At 37.2% G+C, this 17,397-nt stretch overlaps 1 protein-coding gene across 2 annotated transcripts in view; it reads right to left on the reverse strand.

Annotated features, from left to right (window-relative positions):
• EDA7 (embryo sac development arrest 7) overlaps window positions 1–17,397 on the reverse strand; it is a 140,271-nt gene that overhangs the window by 72,017 nt on the left and 50,857 nt on the right. The window contains exons 3-4 of one of the 2 annotated variants that reach the window (XM_089807742.1): window positions 14,743–14,841; window positions 11,270–11,361 (exon numbers count right to left, since the gene is read on the reverse strand). In XM_089807742.1, the coding sequence (XP_089663868.1) occupies window positions 11,270–11,361; window positions 14,743–14,841 (191 nt within the window). Of the gene's footprint in view, window positions 1–11,269; window positions 11,362–14,742; window positions 14,842–17,397 lie in introns of those variants that run through there. The other variant, XM_089807743.1, reaches the window with a different exon arrangement.

Consider the following 17,397-nt stretch of genomic DNA (forward strand, 5'->3'; position numbering starts at 1 on the left):
TTAATGGCTAGGTTGCATGGGTACACGTACCCACACCCCTGGTACTCAAATTCACCTACCCAAGCTCCAGGTACACATACCTCAAGTACCGGATACTTAGTGAGAGCCGAATAGCTAAAGACCTTGATTAAGATTTCTTCTTTTTTTTTTGGTTTTTGTTTGCATATCAGCTTCTTGTTTATCAAGCTTAATTAAATACGTAATCAGTTTGAAACTTTGATACAATACTGATCAACATTAAACTTTATCACTGTTCAAGTCAGAAATTTATCATTTGCAATATGTCATTGTTATATGATTTATGATCTTCTTGTTCATGTTTAGAGTCTGTCTTCTCTGTTATGCATCTAAACATTATTCTCTTTTATGCTTCTAAATATTTATCATATATTATTATTACAAACATATAGCAAATCTGAAACTGAAAACAACACATTACATTTGCAAACTTTATCATTGTTCTTGTTTTGAAAAACCATTGTCATAACTCATTATTTCAGATTTCTATACAATAATAATTTATTAAATTATTATTTTTTTAAAGTTTGACATACCCAAGTACCCTCATCCCCTATTTTGAAAGAATAGTCGTACTTGTACCAGTACCAATGCCCAAGTACCCGCATCCCCGTGCAACCTTGGTTCTTGGTCCTACACCAATTCAAAATCAGCAAAGTGTTTGTGAGGTATATCATGTTGGGAAGCAACATAGAAAGTCATTTGATGAAGGACAAATGTGGTGAACCAAAAACAATCTTCAACTGAAACATTTTGGTATTGTGGTCCTAAGAAGACAGATCAATCCACAAAGCCAAGTATTTATCTTGCAACCACTTCATGAAGGACAAGCATGGTTAACTAAAGAAGTCCTTCAATCAATACATCAAACTACACAGCCAAGTATTTATCTTATTTGTAGATGACTGCATGAGGAAAATATGGGTGTATTTTCTAAAATCAAATTTAGATGTGCTTAAGTAGTTCAAGAAGTACAAGGCTATAGTAAAAACAAAAAAGAAATTCAAGATAAGATAAGATAAGATAATAATATTAATGTCCAACAAAAGACCACAAAAGGTCTATGGGACTGAGAGTTTACAACAAGATAGCTGACAACAGCAGGAGCATCAAAAGGTATCCGAGAAAAGCGAACAACAATAAACAAGAAGAAGAAGAGAGAAGTGTAGAGAGAGGTCAAGACAAAGACTAGGAGTCCTTCCTTGGCAAAAAGAAATCAGTCACAGAAGGATATGACTGGGAGTGGACAGGAGCCCTGATCTGTCTCCGTGAGCTCATGGAAGAGTGTCGCTAACATAAGAAACCGTAGCGAGGTCTGACAGACCTGGAATGACCAGTAGAACTGGTAGAACTAGATGAGCTTTTCACACCATGTAAAGGAGATAAGGGTGTGAAAAAGACAGTAATGAGCTGATCAAAGGTATGTTGGCAAGGAAGTAGTGACTGTAAAGTACTATCACGAAGCAGGGTGGCCTCCTGAAGATAGAGCATGAGATACCGCTGGACACTATAACTGAAGAAAGCTGAAAGAGAAAAATAGTCCCAAAATAGACAATAAAATCTCCCTCTGATCTCATAAAAGATGGGGCAATGGAAAATAAAGTGAACTCCGTCTCGACCTCAGCTAAAGTACATAGCTTACAAATCCGTTCTCTATTGTCAATATGATGGTCGGTCTGAGCCCGAAGACGGTGAGAATCAACTCTGAAGGACCCCAGAGAGATACGCAGGGCATGACACCACCGTCGAGATTGGTAACTACAACGAACAATAATCCCATCACTAATCTCCAGAAAGTGCTCAGCATAGAAGGCCATCCTCAGACGTAAGCCACTAGGAGGGTTAGTCCAGGTAGTGATAATGTACTGTCTATAGATATCCAATCTGACATGCTTATTTATCTCCTGTCGTGAGGGGAGGAGATGAGCAGGGGCATTCAGTGAGAACTGATAAGGAGGGAGACAGTCAATATCAATCCCAATCGAGCTCAGCCATAAGGATGCCTGCACATACCAGCAATGAGCTCAAGAGCTAGTATCAAAAGACATTAAAATTCTCAAATTATATAATGGCAAAGAGTTTCATTGTAAGGATTTTTTTAGTTTTGCACTCGAGGGCATCCAAAGGCAATACACTACACACTATACTCCAGAGTCCAAACAAAAATGGAGTACTAGAGAGGCAAAATCATACCATCGTGGAGATGGCAAAGTGTATGTTAGAGAACAAACTTGTTCCTAATAAATATTAGGAAGAAGCGATCACACATCCTTGTAACTAGTAAATCAGTCTCCAACAAAAGAAGCGCCAAAGAAAACTCAAGAAGAAAGGTTGGTTCAACAACAAAAAAAAAAGTCATCCAAAAGGTTATTTGGTTTAGTTATAAATGTATGTCTTCTTAAAGAAAAATGCAGTGAACTGTTGCGTATACTATTACAACAATCATAAAGCATATCAACCGGTTGATGTTGAAAATAACATGTATGCTTAAGTATTTGAGTAAAAAGGCTAATCACCCTAATAATTAATTTTTACTTAGATTCCATATTACTTTATTCACTTAAGCTAAACTCAGGAGTACGTTTCTATTATCAGATTGAGATGATTTTAGGTCATATTGTCTCCATTCATAAGAAGAGGATACTTGTCAAGATCTGACAGAATCCTCACTGAGGGTTTCATCTATGGTTTTTCTTTTCTAAGCATTCATTATACTATCCAGATGTAACTCACATTCGTTTCACTACCAAATGCTTTTGGGGATCAATCTCTCTCAAGGTTGCATAGCACACAATCTTGGTTTTTTCTCCAGCTGTAACAGTTGTTTTGCTGCAAGTATTTTTGGGAACTGCAAAGATCGCTATTAACTCCAACAAGCATGTAATAGTTAATGAAAGTGCAAAGTTTGTTTCAACTAACAAAAAAAAAATTATCAGATCTGAAAGACACTAAAAATGAAAATAGATTGGCTTCAATTTCAGGTATCTTACATGAGACATATCAACCTAAGTAAAGGAAAATTCTGAGTAGGATTTCATGAAATTCCCAGCCAAAATACTGTTGTAAATACCTCAAATCAGAAAACTAACACTCATTTTGATGTGAAGCCATATAAAAGACCAAAAAGAGATACACCAAATTGGTAGTGTTAGCCTACATTAGACTTTTGATATGAGGATGGAAGGATGGTCGAGAAGGTAAGACATCTGATACAATGAATCATAATTTGATGTCTAACCTTCAATGCTGATTTGAGCCTATGGTATATGAAGAATTCATAGGAAGTTTAAAATAATGAGTGACTATGGAAGCCAATTATGGACCTTCGATAAAGAACCAAACAGGGATCTTCAAAGAGGCACCCACTAGTAAGAAACCCATTGGTTGCACGAGTATAAAAGGGTCTTGTAAACGGATTGACAATGACAAGAAACTCGCTCCCACTACAATCATGGAAACAATTTGATTGGTTCTAGCGATGGCAACAGAATTTGGATGTAAACTATATCATATGGATGTGAAAAAGTGTCTTTCTCAAAGGATATTAGGAGGAAGAAGTCTCAATGCACCAACTAGAGGAATTTTAAGATTCAAGAAAGAAACATGTAGCTTATAGATTGAAGAAAACTCTCAATGGTTCGAAAAAAGCTCCCAAGGCTTGGTGCATTTAAATTAATGAATATGTATATGAGCAAGGTTTCAAAAGAAATCTTTGAAATCCTATCCTATACATCGAAAGTGTGGAAAGTTATATTGTAAGCATCGTTATATATTTAGATGACATCCTGATTACAAGTATCGAAGTTGGAAAAATTACAAAGTTAATAATCAAATCTATGTTGCGCTTTTGACATGATAGATTTAATTATCTGCTAAAAGTTTGTCAAACAAGTGAAACTATAGGAATTCCAATTTAGTGTCAAATGACTGGATTGTACCATAGAGACCCTGGTGATATGTTTATATGACATCATTATTATAGCCCAGGTAAAACAAAATTGAAACAATAATAAAAAGAAATTCAGATTTATGATCAATTGCTAACATGATAGGAGTAAACCCTCCCGCATTACAACTTTGACTTGGAAGTTTGACAAATAGACAAACATGTTTTTGAAATACATCAAAAGAAATTTAGATAGATTCAGGATGGCAGATTGCAAAATCTCATTTACACATGGAGATAAGACTGAAACTTCCAACCAAGACTATGTTGAAGGCAGTAAATGAATTACTATAAAAGAAACAAGTTGGCAATTTGATCTATCTTATAGCTGCTAGATCTTACTTAAGCTATACGGTCAACTTATATCTCTCCATTTATGACAAATCCAAAAACAAAACATTGAACAACAAAATAGGCTCTAGAGCTCTAAGATATGTCAAGGGAACATCAAATTTGCAGTCTGTATCAAAAAGAAAAAGAATTGGCTACGTCGATATTCAAACTCAAATTGGACAAGATCCATGGATGATAAAATATATATCAGGTTATGTGTCCAGTCTTGGAATAGGAGCAGTTTCTTGAGTAAACAACGTGCACTTTTACTTTCCTCTAAAGAAACACCATAAATAACAGCAATAAAAGGTGCCCATTAAGCAGTTTGGCTTAGAAGAATGCTGGCAGATTTACCAGTTCATTAAAATGAGGCCACAATATCTTTTTTGCATGATAACAAGGGAATTCTCACACTGACAAAGAATCCCGGCTTTTATATGCAAACGAAACATGTTAGACATGAGTTGTCATGCCATTCAACAATAAGTAGAAGATGGAGATATTTAGTTGCAACAACATCTGACCCAAGATCACAGATATTCTCACCAAGCCTCATGTCATTCAACAACTCCTAGAAGATGAAGAAGTTGAGTTGCAACAATATCCAACCCAAGATCACAAATACTCTCACCAACCTTCATTACCAAAATGAGAGAGAATGTTAAGAGTTTGTACTTTGTAGTATAAAGGTATAATGGTCATGCTAGTCTTAGTTATAGGCTTAGTAGGAAAGTCAATTTATGATTTTGCTTTACCTTGACAAATAATGTTAACATGACTTAATGTTCACTTAGGTCTTTTAAGGTTAGGTTTATGTTTTTCTTTCCCGTAAAAACAACATTGCTCTTTCATTAATACATACAAGAAATGTTTTACTCTCCCTCTAATACCCCTCGTGTTCTTGTTTGGTTTCTTTGTATGCATCAGTTTTGAAGTTTCATAATGAACATTTTAAGAGAATTTTTGAAAAAAACTTCAAAGAAAGAATTTGTCTAAAACTTGGCCATGTTATGCAGCATAAGGGTCAGAATCTTCCAGCCACATTTCCTATGTCAAAATATATTGCTGAAATTTTCTTCCTAGTTTTTCCATGATAAGTAAGAGATATTTCCACAGCAAGTCAAACTGTGATATTGCTATCAGATATTGACTGTGTAGTTTAAGTCAAACTCATTGACTCATTGAAAAAACTACACAGTTGTATCCCAGTAGCAATATCACAATTTGAATTGTTGTGGGGAATATCTCCTACTCATCAACTGATGAGCTTAAGCGGCTTTCTAGTGAATGGCTCATAAGGCACAACACTTGCGGAAGGTTTTGCAAATGGAGTCGCCAATACACTGGGTTTAACCATGGAGTAAACTCTATAGTTAAGCATGCTTGAACTCGAGTAGTAATAGGATGGGTGACCTCCAAGAAAATCCTGGTGCTTCACCTTTGTGAGCATCACCTACATGCAATGAGTGATAACTGCTCCATTCATTCTCATGAGAGATGGGTTCGTGTGAACGACTACTCATGAAACATGGGTCAATAAGTTTGACTCAAAAAACTACACAATTGAATCCTGATAGCAATAACACTAATTTTCCATATTCATCAGACCTATCCTATGCCATTTTTATGTGCAACTCAAATGTAGATAATAATTGCCTTCCTACCTTCCGAGACTTACTCTCATAAGCTAGCTTCCACAATCAATAAAAGCCAGTATCACCATCATGATATTATTGCAGATTAAAAATTTGTGATGATCTTGTCAAAATCGTATTACAATAATAGATAAGACGTCTATTATTAGTTAATGGTTATCTTGTAAATATCTTTAGCTTTAGTTTGCTTTCGTTTTTTGCTTTCTCTGGAATAGAATGTTTCTATTCTTTACGATCGTTTCCTAAGGAAACATCGTCTCTTCCTTTTGTATAAATTGACCTTTCGGTCTCTGTTATTAATAAACAAGTATTTACCAATTACCTTGTAATATGGTATCAGAGCTAAATACTTAAAAAATTTCGGAAAAAATTATAATTTCTTCTTGAAATTATTTGTTTAAATTTTTCCAAAATTATTTCAGCTAATTTCTCCAAAACCCACCTAGGGTTTTTCTGCTTGGAGAAATTCCCGAATTACAGGTCTGCAAATCGCGTGGAAATCGTGGCCATTTTTTGAAGACTCACGTTTTTGGGGTGAAAATCTGCATGCTTCTGTATCAAATCTTCATGCTCTTAGCTGTCGCAGTCTGTCATCGTGCTCTGGGAAGCAGATTCGACCATTTTTCATCAAGAAATCTGAAGTTTTTTCAAGCTTTTTTCAGCTAGGGCTGTTTTTTTTCGAACCCTAATTTTTGTGGTCGAAAAAAAATTTTGTTTGCAGATTCTTGGTGGGTTTTTCGAGAGCTCAACTGAGTTGTCGTCCGTTTTTTCTAGGTGCCTCGATTTTTGTGCCTCGATTTTTGAGCCAGCGGATTCAGAAAATGACAGCAGATTCCTTCTGGGTTTTTCGAGCTCTCTTTTGGGTCATTCTCTGATTCTTCTAGATCTTCCGTATTTTTGCCTCGAAGAACGTGCCTTCACAGATTTTCACAATTTTTCATTGAAAAACGTGCCATGGCATCTCTGACAAATATTCTGCTCGAGCATAATTCCAAATTCAATGGTCGCAATTATGGAACCTAGAAGCAGCGCATCATCGCAATCTTCGAATATCGAAACACCGATCAACTTGTTCTAGGTGTTAAGCAGCGTCCGACTTCTCCGGGTCCTGATCAAGATACATGGGATCTGAACAATCGAGAGGCAGTAATGCTTCTCAAACTCTCCGTAGCTGATGACCAGCTTTCTCAGATTCCATTCGGCAAGACAGTGGCCGAAATCTGGACACATCTAAAAGGTCTTCATGAGACTTCCGACAAGAGCAGAGCCTTCTTTCTGAAAAACACTCTGTTTTCTATTGTCATGGATGAGCGCACCTCGCTCCAAGCACACCTGAATCGGATTCAGGAAATCCGTGATCAGTTACTTGCCATCGGTCGCAAGATGGAAACAACAATTCGGTAGCAGCTCCAGTTCCACCTCCACTGAGCAAGCCTTTGCTGCAAAATCCTTTCAGAAGGATAAGGGCAAGTTTCAGCAACCATCTCAGCAGAAGTCTTCTGCTCCAGCATCCGATGGTACCAAAAAGAAGAACATTCAATGCAACTATTGCCACAAGTATGGTCACATGAAGGTTGCATGTCGGAAACGCTTAGCTGCCCAGTCTAAGCAATCAGGTTCGCAACCCAAAGCGAACAGTGCAGAGCACATTGAGCAGGTGGAATCTGCCTTTTATGCCTTCATGGCTAAAAGACCCGCAGATCATGTACAGTCATCTGCTTGGTACATTGATTCAGGTGCCTCTCGACATTTCACTCACCGCAGAGACTGGTTTACTGACTACCAGCCTTATTCAGATTCTGTTATCTTTGGTGGTGGAGAAGAGTACACGGTTGTTGGTAAAGGCAACATTCAAATTCAGTCTGTTGGGAGGAAGCTCATATTCCTTGATGTGTACTACGTTCCAGGGATGGAACTAAATCTACTCTCGGTCAGTCAGTTGCTGCGACATTCTCCACACTTGGCAGTCACCTTCAGTTCACATCAATGCACCATCACTGATCGAGCGACTAAGTCTACTATTGCAGTTGGTTTTGAGGATCATGGTCCTTTCAGACTTACTGATTCTGGTGATTCTCAGGACTTAGCTATGGCTGCTCGGCGATCTTCCATCAGCACACTTTGGCATCAGCGATATGGGCACTTAAATGTGCATTATCTCTCACAACTTGCTCGGGATAGCTTGTTCTTGGTTTGCCAGAGATTCAAACCCAACACCTTGGAGTTTGTGACGCATGTCAGGCTGGGAAGCAACATCGCACACCTTTCCCCAATGGCGATTCTTGGCGAGCTTCTCAAGTACTTCAGCTTGTTCATGCTGATATCTGCGGCCCTATGGCCACTCCTTCTGTTCTTGGGTACAAGTATTTTCTGTTGTTTGTAGATGATTTCAGTAGAAAAATGTGGGTGTATTTCCTTAAAAAGAAATCCGATGCATTTATTGTATTTCAGAAGTTTAAACCCTTAGTTGAAAAAGAGTCTGGGAAATCTATTATTACTCTTAGATCAGACAATGGGGGGGAATTTTGTTCTAATGTTTTCTCCAGCTTCTTGGATACACATGGCATCCAACGCCAATTCACCACACCCCACACGCCACAACAGAACAATGTAGTTGAACGTCGGAACAGGACAATCATAGAGATGGCTCGTTCCATGCTCGAACACAAACATGTTCCGAAGCGTTTTTGGGCAGAAGCAGTTAACACTGCAGTTTATCTGTTGAACCGGTCACCCACAGTAGCGGTCAGGTAAAACTCCGGAAGAGGCCTGGTCAGGTCGCAAGTCCAGAATCAGTCACCTAAAGGTTTTTGGCTCTCTTGCTTTTGTTTGGATCCGTGATGCTTCACGCACCAAGTTGGATGCCAAGAGTCAGAAACTGATGCTTGCTGGATATAGCAGTCTTCACAAAGCCTACCGCCTTATTGATGTTGAGACATCTCGTCTCATATACAGCCGCGATGTAGTCTTTGATGAGCAGCGAGGACCATTCATGCTTGTTTCTCCTGTTCCTGATCAAGCAGACCAGCCTATGCAGGTTCATGATTTGGGAGTTCGGCTTCCATTAGGTCCACCTGATGGGAGGGCTCCAGTAGCTCCTACAGCTCCAGTCTTGCCAGTGATACCTGTACAGCCACCTCCGGCTTCTCCTGCAGGATCACCTCGTTTTGAAGATGCTTCACCTGAGTTTGATCTAGATTCTTCTGATCAGGATCCTGCTGATCAAGCATCTCCTAGTACTACTGTTGGTCATTCTCCTCTCCGGCCTAAGTGGTGGGCTAAGACACTTGCTGATCTTCATGATGATGAGCTCATTGATGGGAGAACTACTCGGAAAAAGAGCAAAACTATAGATTCTGTTAACTTTGCTCTTATGGCCAACATTCACAGTGTGTTTGAACCTCAAACATATTCCGAGGCTAAAGGAATTCCAGAGTGGGAACAGGCCATGCAATCTGAACACCAGAGCCTGCTGAAGAACAACACTTGGGTCCTTTCTGATCTTCCCCCAGGGAAGAAACCCATTAGCTGCAAATGGGTCTACAAAATCAAATACAAATCAGATGGTACTTTGGATAAGTACAAAGCTCGTTTAGTGGCAAAGGGCTTTTCTCAGCGTCAGGGCATTGATTATGAGGAGACCTTTGCCCCTACTACAAAGATGAGCACCATCAGATTAGTCCTAGCTATGGCAGCACAATTTGGCTGGAAGGTCCATCAGATGGACGTAAAGAGTGCTTTCCTAAATGGTGATCTCCATGAAGAGGTCTACATGACGCAGCCTCCTGGTTTCAAGGTTGCTGGTAAAGACCATCAGGTTCTCAGATTGGTAAAAGCTCTCTATGGTTTGAAGCAGGCCCCTCGGGCATGGTACATCAAGATTGATAAGTACCTCAGTGATCAAGGCTTCAAGAGGAGTTCTTCAGACTCAAATCTGTACATCAAGACTACTGACAATGACATCATCCTTCTGGTTATCTATGTGGATGATCTGATCATCACTGGCAGTTCGGCATCTTTGATTTAGGGAATCAAACAACACTTATGCCAGTCTTTTGATATGACTGACCTTGGGCTCATGCATTATTGCTTAGGTGTTGAAGTTCGGCAACAGTCTTCTGGTATATTCATCTCTCAGTCCAAATATGCCAGAGCCTTGTTAGACAAATTCCGAATGCAGGATTGCAAACCTGCATCTACACCTATGGAGAAAGGTCTCAAATTATCAGCCAAGTTTGATTCTCCTTCCGTTGATGATACTACGTATAGGCAACTAGTAGGCAGCCTCATCTACCTATCTGCTACTAGGCCTGATATCAGCTTCGCAGTCAGCTATATCTCACGCTTTATGACAGCTCCTAAGGCTGATCATTGGATGGCAGCAAAGCGTGTGCTTCGTTATGTGAAGGGCACTTCTGATTATGGACTTCTGTATTCTCGGAGTTCTAATCCTAAACTCAGTGGGTTCACAGATTCAGATTGGGCAGGCTCTGTTGATGATAAAAAGTCAACATCTGGATATGTGTTCAGTTTGGGATCCGGTGCAGTCACATGGACCAGCAAGAAGCAGCAGGCAGTTTCTCTCTCTTCTACAGAGGCTGAATATAGAGGGACTGTTAAGGCAGGATGTGAAGCTGTCTAGCTTCGTCGGATGCTTGGGGATATGCAGATGTCACCAGCAGGACCGACTACTTTGTTTGTTGATAACGAAGGCGTTATCAAGTTAGCACGGAATCCAGTCTTCCATGAACGAACCAAGCATGTGGATGTTCATTGTCATTACATACGACAGCTGGTTGAAGACGGGACTATAGATCTGCAGTATGTTCCTACCTCAGATCAGACTGCAGACATTCTCACCAAGCCTCTTGGTCCTGATAAGTTTGTCAAATTTAGAGGACAGCTTGGTGTGTTAGATAGATTAACCATTAAGGGAGGGTATTACAATAATAGATAAGACGTCTATTATTAGTTAATGGTTATCTTGTAAATATCTTTAGCTTTAGTTTGCTTTCGTTTTTTGCTTTCTCTGGAATAGAATGTTTCTATTCTTTACGATCGTTTCCCTAAGGAAACATTGTCTCTTCCTTTTGTATAAATTGACCTTTCGGTCTCTGTTATTAATAAGCAAGTATTTACCAATTACCTTGTAATAAATCGAGCTCATTAAACATCAACATAACAATGAAGGAAAGCCTTGTGTGCACTGTAATGTGTAAAAGAATTTGGATTCAGACAAGAATATGACATAATTTCCAAATATAGACAGGCATAAAATTGCAAAATTGTGTTAACATAATAAGCATGAAAGAAAAACCTGGAAATCAATAATCTCTGCCACCAAATGTCGTTCAAATTTCAATGACAACTGTTGCAATTCATATACTTTTACTTGAGGTGGATAGGTGCCTGCAAAATATCAGATGAAAATGAACTTGTAAGATATATCACCTGTCAAAGACGAACCAAATATTTTCATGCAAACTAATACAGCAAACAAGTAAACAGAAAACCAAAATGAATTAGCAAAATCACAACATAGCATCCCTAACAAGATTATTCAATATCATTTGGCTAACTAATCCGAGATAGTCATGCTTCTTGCACAACATTGTCTTTTATAGTCAGCCATGTAACCAGCTAAAAATAATAATATTATAATTAATAGCTTGTTTTTATTCAAATCCCATGAGGAAGTCTAGTCTCATAAATTTTGAGTTTCTTATGGTTTATATCCTTGCCATATAAATTTGACTATGGGGGAGGGAAGTGCTCCCACTATTCCATTAGAGTTTATAGTGGTTGATGTGTTTCCTTATTTTAATTTCTTTCAAGCATATAACGGATATCAGAGTGTTGATTTGCACAAATAGGGACAAGTTTGAGAGCTTTCCAGCATGTGATTCCAATCAAAATTCTGGGCAGTATTAAGTAGAGTAATCTCGTAAGTTGGAAATTATAATGTCCTCATACAAGTATCAAGTGTTTTTGGTTATTTAACTTCTGGTCTTAAATAAGTACAATCAGTGCCTTCTAAACCCTTAACTACATTAATGTGAACACAATTGTATTAAACAATCATTTTATAATTCAAACTTCATTAATTTATTGTAAATGAAAAAATCTAATACTGGCCACTCCACAACAAGATGATATAATACAGAACTAAATTTATTCTGATCCACAAAACCCAAATTACCCAGTGCTAAGTGTTCCATTCATTCACATGAGAGAAGGGTTCTTGTGAACCACTACTCATGCAACACAGATCGATTAGTTTGACTCAAAAACTACACAGTCAAATCTTGATAACAATATCACAATTTCACTTGATAAAGAAATTATTTCCTACTAATCACTTAATGAGCTTAAGGGGCTTTATAATGAATGGCTCATGAGGCACAACACTTTTTGAAGGTTTTGCAAATGAGGTTGCAAGCAAAGTGGGCTAAACCTTGGAGGAAACTCTATGGTTAAGCACATTTGAGCTAGAGTAGTAATTGGATGAGTGACCTCCTAAGAAGTGCTAGTGCTTCAACTCTATGTCCACCACCTAGATGCAATGAATGCTAAGTGTTCCATTCATCCTCATAAGAAATGAGTTCTTGTGAACCACTACTCATAAAACATGGATCAATGAGTTTGACTCAAAAACTATACAGCTGAATCCGTATAGCAATATCACAATTTGACTTGATGTGGAAAATATCTCCTACAGGAGCTTTATAAAGAATGGCTCATATCTCACAACACTTGAGGGTTTTGTTAATGAGGTTGTACACAGAGAGCTTAATCTTGGAAGACACTTTGCGGTTAAGTGCACTTGAGCTAGAGCAGTAGCGGGTTGGCTAACCTCCCAAGAAGTCTCGATGCTTCACCTCTATGAGAATTGCCTAGATTCAATGAATGCTAAGCATTCCTTTCATTCTCATGAGAGATGTGTTCTTGTGAACCACTACTTATGAAACATCTATCAATGAGTTTGACTTAAAAACTACACAGTTAAATCATCACTGAGATTCAATGAATGCAAAGCATTCCATTCATTCTCATGAGAGATGTGTTCTTGTGAACCAATACTTATGAAACATCAGTCAATGAGTTTGACTCAAAAACTACACAGTTGAATCATGATATTATCACAAAATCTGACATCATGTATGCTGGCAAGCTGCGACAATATAAATAATAATAATCCGAACTCACAAACAAATTCCTAATACCATCATCTTACACAGATTTTTGTTGTTAGAAAGAAAGACAAACTCTAATCTTTATTGTTCTTCATTGGTTTTGGGAACCTAAAACCAAATTATACCAAAAACTCAATTATGAAAAAACCATGTCAATTCTATAAAGACACTTAAAATAAAACACTTCTCCATTTTGATATTATTTTCACTTGCCTTCTTGCTTTCAAAATATTCACCTTTCTTAGTTTCCCTTTCTTTTCTTTCAAATTAGCCAACTTTATGTAAATAATGTTTATTCCTAAAGTGGCCAACCAGGTTGAGGGTTTTGGTGATCAGGTTGATACTAATTGTTGTGTGCATGTTTGAGTTGAGCATGGATTGAATGTAGATTGAGTATGAATGATATAGAAACAAAAGTGAGAGCATAACTGTGAATGCACTTTGATGATAATATCTTTTACCCTGATATAGTTTGAGGTGGTGAATATGTAAGTTGTGTTTGGCATTATATTGGTGGCTTGTGTGATTGACAATTTCATGATAAGGAAATCTTCTTCATTTCAACTCATCATATCCCTGTGCCCGCTAGAAGACAGTGAATCTTTTTGACAGCTTGAGTAAATTTGTATCTTGCTCTGGAGTTGTACGCTTCAGCTTGCAAGTCTCTTTGTATCTTGGCCTAGGATCATGTATTGGATCTTGCCCTAAGGTTGTGCGCTTAGCCTACAGTTCAAATCAGGAGCAGTGAACTTTGGTATTTGGCCTAAAACATTGTATCTAGTTATTCATATAGAGTGATTCTAACCATTGTTTTTCCACATTGGATTTTCCACCTAAATCTGGTGTTTATGCGTTAGTGTCCATTGCATTACCTTTCCTGGATGGCTAGTTGAGTAAAGATAATTACAAGTGCTTGTGACAGAAAACATTTAAGGCTTGGTAGAAGGCTGATTCACACACCTCCCCCCCTCCAACTTGCAATCTAATGGAGTGTTCAACATCTATTTCATTCTTTAACTCAATTTTATTCGGATTTTTAATCTCTCTTCCTCATCCCATCTGCTCCACTTTTTAAGGCTACTTCTATACTCCAATTCCATTTTACTTCTCTCTAATGACGAATCATTGTGTGTGATCTGGAATGTCAAGAGGAAAACATATACAGTTAAAACAAGAAGCCTGCATGTATCTATTTCGTGGACTGTGGAAAACTCATACCAACTAGTTTAAACTTATTAAAAAGCTTCAAACAAAGCTGAGTAGAGAGCTTGCTAGAGAACTATATTATTATTTTGATATAAACCTTTAATATAGAAAAGAGTCAACAAAATTTAGATAATATTTATCTATTCAAGATTAGAGAAATATTTATAATGAACAGAGCACATAAAGAACACATATTTGCAGGAAATTGATTATAAGCACAAAGAGTCTTCAATGTAAATCATACATTACAATGTTTAATTAAAATAAATCATATTTCTTTGATTTTTAAATTAAAGATAAATCAATTATACCATCTAAAAAGATCTAGCAAATTCACTTTCAGTAAAAGAGTCAAACTACAATTGTATTTACCACGGATATAAAACCAAACCTGATACAATAATGTACTCGCCGTCAGGAGTTGACTTTATACGTGTAGAGGCAGTATTAAAATTCAAGTCTTGAATCAAATCTATCCTACGCCTGAACTCTGCTTTGACACAAAAGAATAACCGAATACATGAGAAAAATATAATGAAAAGCTACTGATATAGCTACAAAGCCTCATTTCAAAGGTATGATGTATAAGTTTCTTAGCAAATACATCCCAAATATATATAATTATTATGAAAAAATTGAGTTACAAAGAAATATCAAGATAAGAAGCTGTGTGAAACAGCCCTGAAATCAATTGCAAGATCCATTCATAAACCATAACTTTTAGATTTTAGTTCAAACTTTCATTAAGGAACCCCTGTGAAATCCTTAGAGTTAAACTAAAGAGACGACAGCACATAAATTATTAGCTTCAATGGCATATAGCAGATCCCTTGTTAGACCCCTACTAGTTTCCCTTCTCTTGTGGTCAATTCATTTTGTTCTGCCATAAAGTTTTTTATTTTTTATTTTTTTCAACCAGCAAATACTTTTTCTGAGGAAAATGGCATTTATATCTGCACATGATATGAGTATAAAACTATTCATTTTTTTCTGTAAGATAATCACGAAGGATTTTAGTTTCTGCAAAGTTAACAACCCTTGTATTATACTTAAATTTTGCATATGCAACACAGCAACACAGCACCTTCAGTTATTATAGCCCAAGAATTCATGAAGTTCAACATTTAAGTGCGTATCTTATATCCAACAAATTCACTGGCTAAATATCATTTATAAGAAAGGTGTCAACAACAAAGCAGTCAGCTATCTTTATATTTTTCTTCTTGAATGCTGAATACTTTTACTAATAGAAACTCAATGTATTACAACAAGAGTAAAATTGAAGTAGTCACTACATAAAACTAGGAAGATCAATGATCAAACATAAAAATATATTACTTTTGTTTCCTTCCTTCCAGATAAAGCAGCTTACTAACCATTGTCACTCACTTAAGTGGCACAACTAACTAATGCAGATTTGACAGAATCTCTACCACACCTGTACCAGGTATTTAAGCTACTGGTACAGGTATTTCAGCTACTTCAGGGAATTGCATACGTATTGACAAGCAGATCAAGCAATACATGCTTAAAAGAGAAAATGAAGCAAACTGCCTCAAGAATCCAGAACACTATTATCTATTGATCAATAATGGCAAACTGGTTTGGCAGAAAAAGACCAAGAGATTTCACAGGTGTATCAAGAATCTGGATAAGAGTGGTATTTGGAAACTTTGGGCCTTTGAACATACACCCTACACATTCTAAATTGTCGAATGCCTTATGAACAAGACTATTCCAGGTTATGAGCACAAGGTTATTATCCAAACAAGTTAAATGTCCCAACTAGCAGCTCCACATGATGATTCAATTGTACAGCTTATGATGAGTGAAAAAGCTAACTCCAAGAATCCTCAAACTGTTTCTATTGCTTATGCTTTGCAGCAGCACATTATGGTTAATTAAAAACTGCTTTTAGGCCTTTTAGACTACACTTTTGAGTGATGGTTTGTTATACAAGCTCACTCTGCTTCATATTCCTAAAAGACCCCCTCACTAACTGCTCGTTCATTCCCTTACAGTATACCTTTTGGTTGGAAAGGACAATCCCGCATAGAAACACTACTTTAATTAGACTCAAATGCAGAAGTGAGTTTAAATTTCCCAAATCAGTGTTCTTGCTGGGGTCATTTTAAGCCTTTTCCATTTAAAATTTGGATTCTATCAGCCAACCTACTCCCAATAGATAAGTAGGGCCGAAGGGTACTCTAGCCAGTAGAGTTAGCTTATAGCTAAAGGGATATATATAGATAGTAGGGTACGCTAGCCCCCAGATATTTAGATAGGGGTCCGGTGCAGGCATGTAAGAAATTTCCTCCCCTACCCTACCCCAATTTTGAATTATTCACATCATTGTGGCTGTATGTCAGTTTTCCAAAATAGCAGTTTTACAATGCACCAACATGGTTAATGTTCCATATTTTATTCTTTAGACATGTTTGAAGAATAGTCTTTAGCAGTCATTGGATATGTATAAGCATTTGCAATATCCCTAACTAGACATTTTTGTTGAAGATTGTAGCTGTGATAGAGCTCTTTGTCTCTGATTTTACGAAATAGAAATATGATCATTATGACCGTTATAGTCATCTTCAGCTCAAGGAGACACTTCAAATTATATTTGAAATAATATTTAATGACGTGTCATGCGGAGAGGCATGTATATGGAAATATGAAGTGTTTAATATTTGGAAATATGAAGAGTCCTTTTTTGAAGAGACCTTCGTGTGTAATATGAAGAGTCTCAATTCAATCTATTTATGTGATTGCTTAGTGTATTGTAAAGTAATCAAGTGAAAGCTTTGTACTTGAACAATTTTATTATTAATAAAAGAGATGTTTTCCTGGTGCAGTTGGGTTTTTCCCTTCAAGTGGAAGGGTTTTCCCAAGATAAAAGTCTTGTGTCCTTTGTTTCTATTTTGGTCCTCGTTATTGTTGTGTATCTAATATCTTTTGGGCAAAACATTAACAATTCTGACTAAATTTCTCAATGAAATCTCAGAAATTTCAAACAATCAATTGCATGCAATGTATTTCAGATTTAAAC

Source organism: Cupressus sempervirens, chromosome 10 (assembly GCF_028749045.1).
Source record: "Cupressus sempervirens isolate cs-2001-9-10 chromosome 10, ASM2874904v1, whole genome shotgun sequence".
In the NCBI taxonomy this organism is placed as follows: Eukaryota; Viridiplantae; Streptophyta; class Pinopsida; order Cupressales; family Cupressaceae; genus Cupressus; species Cupressus sempervirens.